This window comes from Mirounga leonina, unplaced genomic scaffold (genome assembly GCF_011800145.1).
Source record: "Mirounga leonina isolate KUSES-001 unplaced genomic scaffold, KU_Mleo_1.0 Mir_129, whole genome shotgun sequence".
NCBI classification, from domain to species: Eukaryota; Metazoa; Chordata; class Mammalia; order Carnivora; family Phocidae; genus Mirounga; species Mirounga leonina.
In genome coordinates, this window is record NW_023270323.1 from 76,190,763 (window position 1) to 76,202,719 (window position 11,957).

At 47.1% G+C, this 11,957-nt stretch overlaps 1 protein-coding gene across 2 annotated transcripts in view; it reads left to right on the forward strand.

Moving 5' to 3' along the window:
* STK32B (serine/threonine kinase 32B) overlaps positions 1-2,134 on the forward strand; it is a 380,744-nt gene extending 378,610 nt beyond the window's left edge. For both annotated transcript variants that reach the window (XM_035005327.1, XM_035005328.1), the window contains one exon: positions 135-2,134. In XM_035005327.1, coding sequence (XP_034861218.1) covers positions 135-273 — 139 coding nt within the window. In that variant the 3' untranslated portion in view covers positions 274-2,134. The remainder of the gene's footprint in view (positions 1-134) is intronic.
* The last annotated feature ends 9,823 nt before the right edge of the window (positions 2,135-11,957 follow it).

Here is an 11,957-nt window from a genome sequence, read left to right on the forward strand (position 1 = left end):
ACCACACTCTGGCCCAGGGAAGGCACGGGCTGAGGGCTTCCCAGTTGCCCTTGTTGCACAGATGTGTCTCCTGGACATCCCGCTGCCCTCTGCTCCGAGTAACCGTCTCGGGTCTGTGCTGTGTTTGTTTGCAGGCTGAGGAGGCAGCAGGGGCAGAGCGGCCAGCTCTTGGACCCAGAAGGCCGGGCTGGGAGCCAGACCCAGGGCAAGCTCCAGGACGGGTGCAACAACAACATTCTGGCCCACGCCTGCTCCCGTGGCTGCAGCAGCTAAGCCACCACCTGCGGCCACCTGACGGGACCGCGCACATCTCTGTCCTGCCCACCGAAAGCCCCTCTCTATGCCACGATGGTCCTTATCTCACCCCTGATGACATCAGATGCAGAGAGAGCCTGAACTTGGAGCTGGGAAGCCCGGGTTCTCGTCCCAGGTGCCTGACTGATTCTCTGCATGACTTTGGACAACCTTGCCCTTCCTGTGCCTGTTTTCTGCATCTGCCAAAGGGGTTAAAACAGCTCTCTGTCCCACCTCTAACTACAAGGTTATTGGGAGAAACCAAATGGATAGCAGACATGCAAAACCTGTGACATTTATGAAATTGTTTACACAGGCAAAATACAACCTCGATATCTGAAGTGCACTCCTATCCCGCAAAGCAATTAGACCATCCCAACTTTGCAATTCGGTCCATCATGGCTCATCACACAGTACTTTTGAAAATGCAGCCCAATGGCAAAATAAACATCTCTGCACCTGCCCTTCCAATGGGAACACCATTCCCAAATCCTGGAGCAAAGCCTGAAGTGTCTTCGTTTGCCTTCTCTGCCAGGCCAGTCTTTCTGACCCTTGAAGAGGGCATAGCCCACACACCAGCCCAGTCCCCTGGGTCTCGATGCTGCAGGTGCACGTCTGCCCTCATTCACAGAAGACTGCCTCCCACCTGTAATTTCAGCAGCTCCCCACCCCCAACCCCACACCGTGCACCGGGATGGCAGGCAGATGCCCTTCAGAAGGTCAGGTCACTGACCATCAGTCACTCCTATCGAGTGCCATCAGAGCTCCTCCCAAAACCCAGTCCCACAGCCAAATTCTGAGTCCCCATCCTCCTTTTGGGTGTTTTTCCTGTGAAGGGTGTGAAGTGGTCTCCTCAGCATTGTCTTAAAGAGGGCCTCCAAATGCCACTGATGATGTGGCCCTGTACTGATGGATAAAGAAGCATGGGTGACTAGGAAGTTCACTCTAGAAAGAGAGTAGACTCACACAAGGAACGAACTGCTGAATGACCGGTTCGGGGAGCCCCCAGCCTCTGAATGGAGAGAAGCTCTAGCACCAGGGACAGAGCTCAGACGTGGAGTCAGGCTCGTTCAAAATCCAGCCCTGCTGTTTACTAACCAGAAGACCTTAGGCAAACTGCATAATCACTTATGTGTCATTTCCTTGTTTTCAAGCGGTGATGATAAAACCAGCCTTGCAGGGTTGTTATAGGGTTCAACAGCATCCGGTGCGGGATGCACCCAGCACGCACCGCTCACTGAATGGTAATCACATTTTGTGGGCATCACCATCGTCGTCTGGAGAAACTTTGCTATGTCACTCACTTGGCAGGTCACTTTCTGTAGAAATAAGCTTGGTGTTTAGGATTCCTGGAACTTTTCTTCTGGAGTCTTTGAACTCTGTTTATCCCTGTTAAAATTTCAAGTGTGTTTTTATTTTCTTCCAACTTCTGGTCTTTACTTTTTACATCATGAATCAGTCCTCGGGGCTGTCGACGTCATCTCCTGGCTATCTTAAGAGATGTTTTAAAGGATGGTGTGGTTTCGTATCTTTATTTTAGAAACAGGAAATGGTCATTATTTTCCTCCTTTGAACCAAGCCTATTTCTCGATTTTGTTGCCCACATAAGTCTACTTGTCTTGCACACTTGTCACTCTGTGTCCCCCATCGGCACTGTCCCGTTCCCTCCAGGAAATCACAGGGTTGCTCCTCTCTTCACTGTGACCCAGGCAGCAAGTCAGATTTCTCGCTGGGCTGAATTCGTGATGTAGGGGACAGGAGCCCGAGAGACACTGGATTTCCTGGCTGTGTTTAAGTCAGTGTTGTTTCCTGTTCAGAATAAACTATTTCTTGGACATTCCTTCTTACAACTTTGTTCTTATTTGGGGTTGGGTGGGATGGACCATGTTCCTCTGAGTCAAAAGGCTCAAGCTGAATTAGAAACATAAAGATGGGAGGGGAAGGACCCAAGTTGGTGATGTGTTTATTTTACTCACAGGATACAACCAAACTTGACAATTCAAGGCTCCATCCAGCTTGATCACAATTTATATTATTATTATTATTATTAAATGACCATCGTCATAATGATTATTTTACACTAGAAAGGTCTGATCTATGTATTAGGGGGAAAATGACAGAAAATTTTCTACCTAGAGGAAAACACTCTTTAAAGGTCAAATTCCAGCTCAGACCTTTATACAGCACACATGTGGGTGCAACTGAACCAGCATTTGCTTTTTTTTTTTAATTTTTTTTTTATTTTATTGTAATGTTAGTCACCATACATCATTACTTTTTGATGTGGTGATCCATGATCCATTGTTTTCGTATAACACCCAGTTCTCCATGCAGTACGTGCCCTCCTTAATACCCATCACCGGGCTAACCCATCCCCCCTCCCCCCTCCCCTCTAAAATTCTCAGTTTGTTTCCCTTAGTCCATAGTCTTTCATGGTTCATCTCTCCGTCCAATTCCCCCCCACTCATTTTTCCCTTCCTTCTCCTAGTGTCCTCCATGCTATTCCTTACGATCCACAAATAAGTGAAACCATATGGTAATTGACTTTCTCTGCTTGACTTAGTTCACTTAGCATAATCTCCCCCAGTCCCATCCATGTTGATGTAGAAGTTGGGTATTCCTCCTTTCTGAAGGCTGAGTATTTGCTTTATAGCACAGACTTCTCTATATGCTGCCTCCCTGCTTTTGCCCACCCTGTTGTCCCTACCTGGGATTCCTTTCAACTCCCATCTTTGCACGTCAAATACATGCTTCTCAAGGGTCAGTTCCACCTCTTCATGATGCCTTCTGGTCTCCTGGCAGCACTAACGCAAGCCAGACGTAATCTCTTCCACGTGCTTGCTCATGCATTTTCTGTAACTTTCTCTTGGCTCTGATGCACAGTAGGGCTACTTTTGCCTGTGGCTCATCCTCCTTGCCTTCAAGCCCTTAAGAGAGGCCAGGTCCTCTTCATGGCTGTGTCCGCACCCCACCCTCCATATTCCAGTCCCAACACTGCCTGGTTCATAAGAGGTAATCAATAATTTTGGAATGAGTGAGATAAGAGCAAGCCCAACACAAATTGGGATAGGCTGGCTGAAGCTTCCTTTTGGTATCCCCCTGTCTCCTGTCTGGCCCCACTACCACTTCCTGGGGCTTTTTTCTCTCCAAGTCCCAGTGCTGCCCCACCCCCACCCCCACCCAGTGGAGTTCCCAATCCCTGTCCACCCCACTCAGAGACATCTCTCCTGGGTTCCAAGTGCCAAAAGAGTTTTTCCTAATCCCTCACTCAAACCCCCATTCCCAGGGTATGTAGCCCAGCCCAATACTGGAGCAAGCAATCTGATTAGAGAAATTCGTACCCAAGCTAGAATTTGCATTGCAATGTGAAATCTAGGCATAGGAGGACAAGCTGTAGACTGGTGGTGTCAACGGGGCTCCCCTGCCTCCACTGGAATATATTACAAGATTCTCATGCCAGTGAGTAAAAACAATTCATATTTAGAGTAATAGTAATCCCAAAGCTGGATGCTATGAGTCCCTTTCTGTTTACTGGCACATGTTACAGTATATTGTCCCAAACTCTCCTCCCCACTCCAGGCTGTGAACTCCATCAGGGTGGGCTATGCGCAGCTGGCCCCCAGCACAGAGCTGCCTTCAGGCAGGTTCTCAATGGATGTGGAAGGAGTGCAAATGTACACACACCCCCACCTTGGCTCCCAGCCCCAGCCATGTTTAGCAAATGCCTGTCACTTTGATGATTCAGCACATGCTCTGTGCCTCTCACCATTTCCTTTTCTGACCAGGAACATGAAATCATGGTGAGACCTCTCTCATGTTTAATTACTAACTGTCACAGAACATGAGTAGCTTTTTCTTCCTGGGTAATCATGGACAAACATGATTAATGGATTTCCCTCTCAGTGTCTCTGCACTGTGTGTTGATTCCCCATCTCCCAAACACACCCTTCCTAATTCTTTCCTCTCTGTAGAGAGAGTGATGTATTACACACAGATCCTTCCCAGGGGTCGATGCTGCCATTTTGCATTGTCCTGATTCTAGGAAGTTGTTTGTACAACCACATTCTATGCTTAGCCCAATGGCATTTCTGAATAGAAATTCATTTCACGTGCCAAGTTTAGCCAACTCTTAAAAATTAAGGGTGAGTGGGGGGCTCTCAGATGATGTTCTGGGCAGGATGAGAAAAACCTGAATCCTGTTGTGCTGACAGCCCTTCCTCATGTCCCCAATCCCCACTATAATAGGTTCTCAAATGGGCTCATGAAACAATAGCAAAATAGGATTCAGTGAACAAGTGACCATCCAACACTGAAGCCCTCATGCAGAACGCTGTGAGCAGCTCAAGTTAAGCAAGAAGACCAGAATCAGGGTCTTAGCAAGGCCCTCTTCTCTTCTCAAATTTTGACCTTGGCACCGGCAAGTTCAAGATGCCAAATGTAGCAGTTCCAGTCATTAGTAATAGTGGCCCCATCAGTGACTCAGTTTCTAACCAACCAGAAGAGAAATTCCTCCTTTGTTGTGGGGGAAGAGGGGAAGGGTTGATCACAGCCATTCCTGGCAGAGGACAGGAAAATTCCCTGTGTGAAAATTCCCTTTGGGCAGTCCTACTCCATCAGAGACCAAAATCAAATAAGCCCAGGATTTAGTCACTCTCCTTCTCTATATCTCCTTCCATAGAATTTCCCCGTCCTCACCTACTTACCATCTTTGAGGTCACAACAAGGGTGTGATGGTGGATGTGCTTTCCTGTAGTATGTTTTATGTCTATACCTCTGGAAGAAATAGTTCCATATCCTGCAGAGTGTTGCTAAAGTCTTTTTTGCAAAGTCCCAAAGGTAAGAAAGAAACCTCGTCATCTTCCAAGAAGAGCAAATCATTCAACATGGCTTAAGCAGAGAGTAGGTTTTGGCAAGTGTCAGGTACCCATCTACAATAGTCAGGAAATTTCATTGCCATAATAAATTAATTCCTTCTTGAACCATTTATAATCTATTGGGTGGTTGCTATGGTGACCGGTATGATTCAGCCACAGGTCACTTCATCAGTCTGGGTTCCAGAGTGGAGACATGTGTAGCAGAAAAGTAGTCAACCCAGGATAGATGTGCAGAATGTGTATGTCTTTGCTCTTTCAAGCCACTGATATTTGTTGAGATGTTTGTTACTGCCACACAACCTAGTCTATTCTGACTGGTCCAGTGTTATTGTCTCTCATCAGTCCTGGTCTCAGAACCATGATTATCAAGAACAGACACTTAGAAGCTCCAGGAAAAAGAGATTTGTCAGAAAGACCAAGAGGAAGGCTACTGATCCCGTCTGATGGATGATGATGTCTTCCAGGCAAAGAGAACCAGCTGGGCAAAGACCCTGAGTTAATAACTACCTGGGTTATTGCAAGAAAAGTAGGGAGGCCAGGGAGGCTGGAGCTTGGTGGGTGGAGTGAAAAGTGGTAGAAAATGAGGCTACAGAACCAGGCAGGACCAGATCATGGAAGTGCTGGGAAACCACAGGGAGGAATTTGGATTTGCATGACAAGATGCCCTGGAACTGTTTGGGAGTGGGGGTAGGGCGGGTGACCACTGTGCAGACAAGAGACCATGGGAAGTGGGAACGAGGGTGGCAGCTGACAGGACACCATCTAGATGGATGGGCAGCAGTCCAGAAGAGACACTGGAGCTTGGATCAGGGTGGTGGTCCTGGTGATGGGGAAAAATGGATGGATTCAGGATGTTTCTGGGGGAACTTGAAGGACTGTACTGGGGTAGTAAAGGAACGGGACAGGACTTTGGAGTCAGTTTTCAAGCCATTTGAAATCTCCGCGTCCCAGTCATAATACCTCAGAGAACCATCTTGGTGATTAAGCAAAACCATGTGTTTACTGCTCCTGTTGCCTAACATACAATGGACACTCAGTGAAAATTATCCTATCCTCTTCTTCCTCCCACTTATGAGAGCAATGAGAACCCTGGATGCTTTGGGTTGAGTCTTTCCCATTTGCTTCTCTTCATGGTGAGCTGCCCACCGCTCTATAACCTGCCCCGTGAACACACACACACACACACACACACACACACACACTTTCTCTCTCAGATACAGACATCTGCCATGTTTAAAGGACATCTCTGTAGGAGTCTCTGGAGAGGTATTTTTTAAAGGCTGCTTGTTTGTAGAAGGATTCTTCTAAAAGTATATCAGTTTGCTTTCTGCCGTAAGCAAGAGGAAATCCAATTTTAGCTGCCTGACACACAAAAAAAGTACTATCCCTCTTAACAATGAGTCCAGGAGAGGGACAATTCCTGGCTCAGAACAGGTCCACAGATCAACACCATCAGGGGCCCAGGTTCTGTCCATCCTTCTACACCGATATTCCTAATGTGTTGGCATCATCTTCAGATTGGTGGCCCCACAGTTGTGCACATCATATCCAGAAACAAGAACATTGAGGGGTAAGAGGGACTCTACATTCCTGCAGCTTTCTCTCAGAGAAAGGAAGTCTTTCCCAGAATCCCCCAAACTTTCCCTCATGACTCTGGTCCAAATTGGGTGTCATGCCTCTCCTAAACCAAGCACTGGCATGGATGATAGAGGTGGTTTAGGCTTCAATAAGCTGCAGATGGGATCATTTTCCTCTGTGTGATGAAGGAGTGAGTGATACCGGTGATCAAAAGGGAAGGTGCATTAGGAACGAGGGAGGGAAAATGGATTTTGGCTAAGCACATGGCTCTTAACAAAGGGAAACCCAAGTTTCACTGAATTTGAGGGAAAATATTAGTTTTATTAGCCATGGTACCCCCACAGAACTTTCTGGCTCTGATTTAGCAAAGACAGACAAGAGGTAGCAGAAATAGTGATTTCATATTTTATTTTTCCATCTTAAAATTCTGTCCTATGGAAAGAACTAGCTCCCAGTCGTGTGTGTTTTATAGTGACTGTAAATTGCAGGACTTTAAAATGTTAGAGGTGCCAGGCAGTGCTGACGGCTCAGGCAATGGGGAACTGGCATCTGCTGAGATCCTACCACCTGCCAGGCTCCAGGGCAGCCACTCCCCCCAAATTGTCCCATTGGATCCTCAGATCTTTGCAAGGCCAAAAGCATTAACCCCATTTCAAAAGGGGCAACCTGGGACCTGGAGAAGTCCTAGTTTACGGCATTTTCCCAAACCACAGAGTAGCTTTCTATACATGATAAATTGAAATAAGTGCCCTTATACATCTCCAATTCTAAAAATGAATTGGAGAGAGGGGTTGCCCTGAAGTTCAGCATCTCCCAAGGCCAAAGCTCCAAAGAATGCACCAAACTTGGCTGAGATCCCAATTCGCCCACCAATGAAGAGTGGCAGGAGGGTAGGTCATTGGCAAGCATGGCGGTTATCCTGGAGCCTGGTGCACTGGACCTAGTGACTCACTTCTAACTGAGAGAGCATGGAGAAGGAAAGGCAGTGATGTCGCTGTGGAGATGCCTGACAGACACCACCTAAACCAGGCGATCAAAGAACAACACCCACAATAAGTCATGTTGCTGTCAGGACCCACCAAGAAGATGTGACAAGAAGGATGCTTCATCCTTGTGGTGTACTTCCCCCAAATCCATAACCCCAGGCTAGTCATAAAAAAATCCCACCAGACAAGCCACGACTGAGGAGCATTCTACAAAATGGGTGACCATCACTCACCGAAGTATCACGGCCATGAAAAATAAGGAAGATGGGAAAACGTCACAGATCACCAGGGACAAAGGAGGTATGACAACTACATGAAATGAGGTGACCTCATATGGCTCACAGGACAGAGAAAGGACATTAGTGGAAAAACTGGTGAAATCCAAAAAAAAGCCCTGTAGTTTAGTGGATGGTAATGTAGCAAAGCAAAGTTCTTAGTCTTGACAAATGCAGCATGTGACGTCAAGGGGAGGTGAACGAGGACACAGGAGCCCTTCTAAGTTATCACTGAAGGTCTGCTATAAACCTAAAATCACTATTTTTAAAAAATTGTTTAATATGTCTGTGAAAGAGCTAGGTATCGGCACCCCCAGTGTTGTTACCTCCACCCTCAACCCACTAGTTGCTGCATTTTTCCAAACTGAAATTGGAGTTCTACTTTCTTTAGAAACAGAAAAGCCTGAGGAGGACAAACCTCCTAATTGCAGATATTGGTGCTTAGGTTTGAGTTTATATTTGGGAGGAGGGGCACTCTGTCTCTCTGTACCAGTGCATACAGACTGACATCAAGCCACTGGCTGACAAACCCATGCACAGGTGGAAGCCCACATCAACCTTCCCTCCGTGGGGGAAGCTGAAAGAACAAACACAGTCATACACACCAAGCAGAAACCCTTGGATCCACCTGTGCCCATCAGCTTGGTCCTTTACTGATAAACCAGAAGGACAGGTGGGGATAAACAGACCTTGGGGAAAAACATTACTACAGGAGAGGGGGACCAGGATAAACACAGAACTCCCCCAAAGGAAAGAGCTCACTCAGAGAAGAGACCCTTGAAAGATTGAATTCGTACTTTCAGAGAGATTTGGGACAGTCTCGCAGCCATAAAACACAAGAACGAGCTGTTCTGAAAATAAGGGAAGAATATGAGAGTTCCTGGAAATGAAAAAGCATTGCCAAAATAATAAATTCAGAAAAGGGCTGGAGGAGTAAGTAGAGAAAAACTCCCAGAACTGAAAGTACAGAGAATATGAGCAAAATCACAGGATCTGTCACCATAATGACAGTGAGGTGTGCTGAGCGATCCCTACATGCTGAGCAGCCCACTAAGCACCACACACACACACATAACTTTTACAAGCAAGTGAAGTGGATGCAGTCAGGACCCCTATTTTACAGGTGGGGAGACTAAGGCACAGGGTGAGGAGTGACTTGTGGGAGGCACACAGCCAGTGAAGGAGAGAACAAGACCTCAAACCGACCAGAACCCCTTTCCACCGCAGCTACTTTCACAGCTGGTGCTTCTCACCAAACTACTTGGCTTCAGAGAGCATTATATTCATATAAACGTAATCAGCATAATTTTGTTGGTTAAAGATTCTAGAATCAAAGCATGGACAAAGTAGAGATGCTTTCCTTATACTGGATAAAGAGAATTGACCATGATATAGCTTAGAGAAGTCAGAGGTGGGTGTGGGGTGAAGCAATAGGGAGAATCCGCAACGTGCTTATCAACTCATTTCTATAATGGGAGTCTACAAACACAATTGAAAATTGATAAAATAAGAACTACAGCTTATTAGCATCTTCACTATAGTATGGGGATCATGTCTCGTTAGTACAGTTTATACTATATATATCTATGACATCTTTGACATTATAAAGTTAACAGGGCAGATCCAGATTCTGATGGGGCTGAAGCTTGTATAACTTGGGGACCATCTTTAACAAAATGAGTGCAATATTGCAAATTCAAAATTAGTTTCAGGGTTTTGGAAGGAGCCTGAAAAATTAAAGAACCCAAAGCCCAAATTGCTTTATATTTACAGTCAGTCTACCTCTAATTAAACCATAGATGACACCAAAACATCAAGAAAACTAAGAAAATATAGAAGGAGGGAGGAGGAAGTGGATAATAGAGCAAACAAACTATATCTCTTATTTTTCATTATAAAGAACAACTCAAGGGGCGCCTGGGTGGCTCAGTCAGTTAAGCGTCTGCCTTCAGCTCAAGTCATGATCCCAGGGTCCTGGGATCCAGCCCCGCATCGGGCTCCCTTTTTGGCAGGAAGCCTGCTTCTCCCTCTCCCACTCCCCCTTGCTTGTGTTCCCCCTCTTGCTGTCTCTCTCTCTGTGTCAAAAAATAAAAATAAAAATCTTAAAAAAAAAAAATAACTCAAATACAATCTCAAAAAATATAACCTGGCACATAATATGATGAGCACTGGGTGTTACAGTGAACTAATGAATCATTGAACATTATATCAAAAACTAATGATGTACTACTATACCTTGGCAATTTAAATAAAATATATATATAACCTGGAAAAATGTATATATATATAATTATAGGAACACATGCATATGTACATATTAAATTGGGTGATAAACAATCAGAAAAAACAAATGCAGAGAACCCTGGGTGGCTCAGTCGGTTAAGCATCTGTCATCGGCTCAGGTCATGATATCAGGGTCCTGGGATCGAGCCCTGCATCAGGCTCCCTGCTCAGCGGGAAGCCTGCTTCTCCCTCTCCCTCTCCCTCTCCCTGCCGCTCCCCCTGCTTGTGCTCTCTCTCTGTGTCAAATAAATAAATAAAATCCTTAAAAAAAAGAAAAAGAAAAAATAAATGCAGAATGGTGGAACATGATTTCTGCTGCAGGAGGTACAGACCTCATCTGGAGGTGGCATGGCGGCAATAGGGACACTTCTATTTTTCATTTCATCCCATTCAGAAGTGTTGAGTTTTTCTTTTTTAAGATTTATTTATTTTAGAGAGAGTGAGCATGTGCATGAGAGGGGAGGGCAGAGGGAGAGAGAGAATCTCAAGCAATCTCCCCGCTGTGTGCAGAGCCCTATGCAGGGCTCAATCTCACAACCCTGAGGGATCATGACCTGAGCTGAAATCAAGAGTCAGACGCTTAACCGACTAAGCCACCCAGGTGCCCTGAATTTTCTTTTTTCTTTTCATGTATTGCTTATACAATTATAAAAAGGCATTGTATCAGAGATCCAGGAACACCAGCCTCCTACCTTCTGTGGCCGCCTCCATGCCCACAGGCTGCAAGTAAGGTCAGGTCAGGAATACTTTGTTGCCAACTGGGGCAACAGCCCCCAATCCCAGGATGACCATCCCCAGAGCTCACCTACTGAGACCATGGCAGTGAAAGTCTCTTTCTGTCCAGATGAGGAAACTCCGTAAGAGAATCAATGCAGGGGGCGGAGCAAGATGGCGGAGGAGTAGGAGACCTGGATTTCGTCTCCTCTCAGGAATTCAGCTGGATAGGGATCAAACCATTCTGAACACCTACAAACTCAACAGGAGATCGAAGAAAGGAATAGCAACAACTCTCTCATCAGAAAAGCGACCACTTTCCGGAAGGTAGGACGTGCGGAGAAGTGAATCCGAGGCCATATTCGGGAGGATAGACGGCGGGGGAGGGGCCTCCGTCGGCCGCTTCTGGCAAGTGATAGAGCCGCGGGGCACAAAATCGGAACTTTTAAAAGTCTGCTCCACTGAGGGACATCACCCCGGTGGCTAAGCTGGGGGTGGAACCCTCCGGGACAGTGTGGTCTCAGGACCCTCGGGGTCACAGAAAGACCGGGGGTGCCTGAGTGCGGCCGAGCTCCCAGGTAACGGAGCCGGGAAGCCGGCTGCAGAGGCGGAGCCCAGGCGCGGGCTCTCAGCTAGGGGTGGCCATAAACCGGGATCCCCGGCACAGTCGGGCCCCTGCTCCTCCAGCAGGGACCCAACAAGCGGCAGATCCGGGGAGACTCACCTTCCTCCCCCGGGAGGAGCCGCGCGGGAGGGCACCGCAGGGATCTGCTGGGTTTGGAGACTCCACCCGGGGTCGGGGGCCAGAGATAGAGGTGCGCGGTCACAGGCCGGGTGAGCACGGAGTGCGGCCAGAGATCGGGGAGACGGGAGTGACTGGCGGCTTTTCTCTGGGGGCTCACTGAGGAGCGGCCCGAGTTCTCGGCTCCTCCGGGGCGGAGATTGGGAGGCCG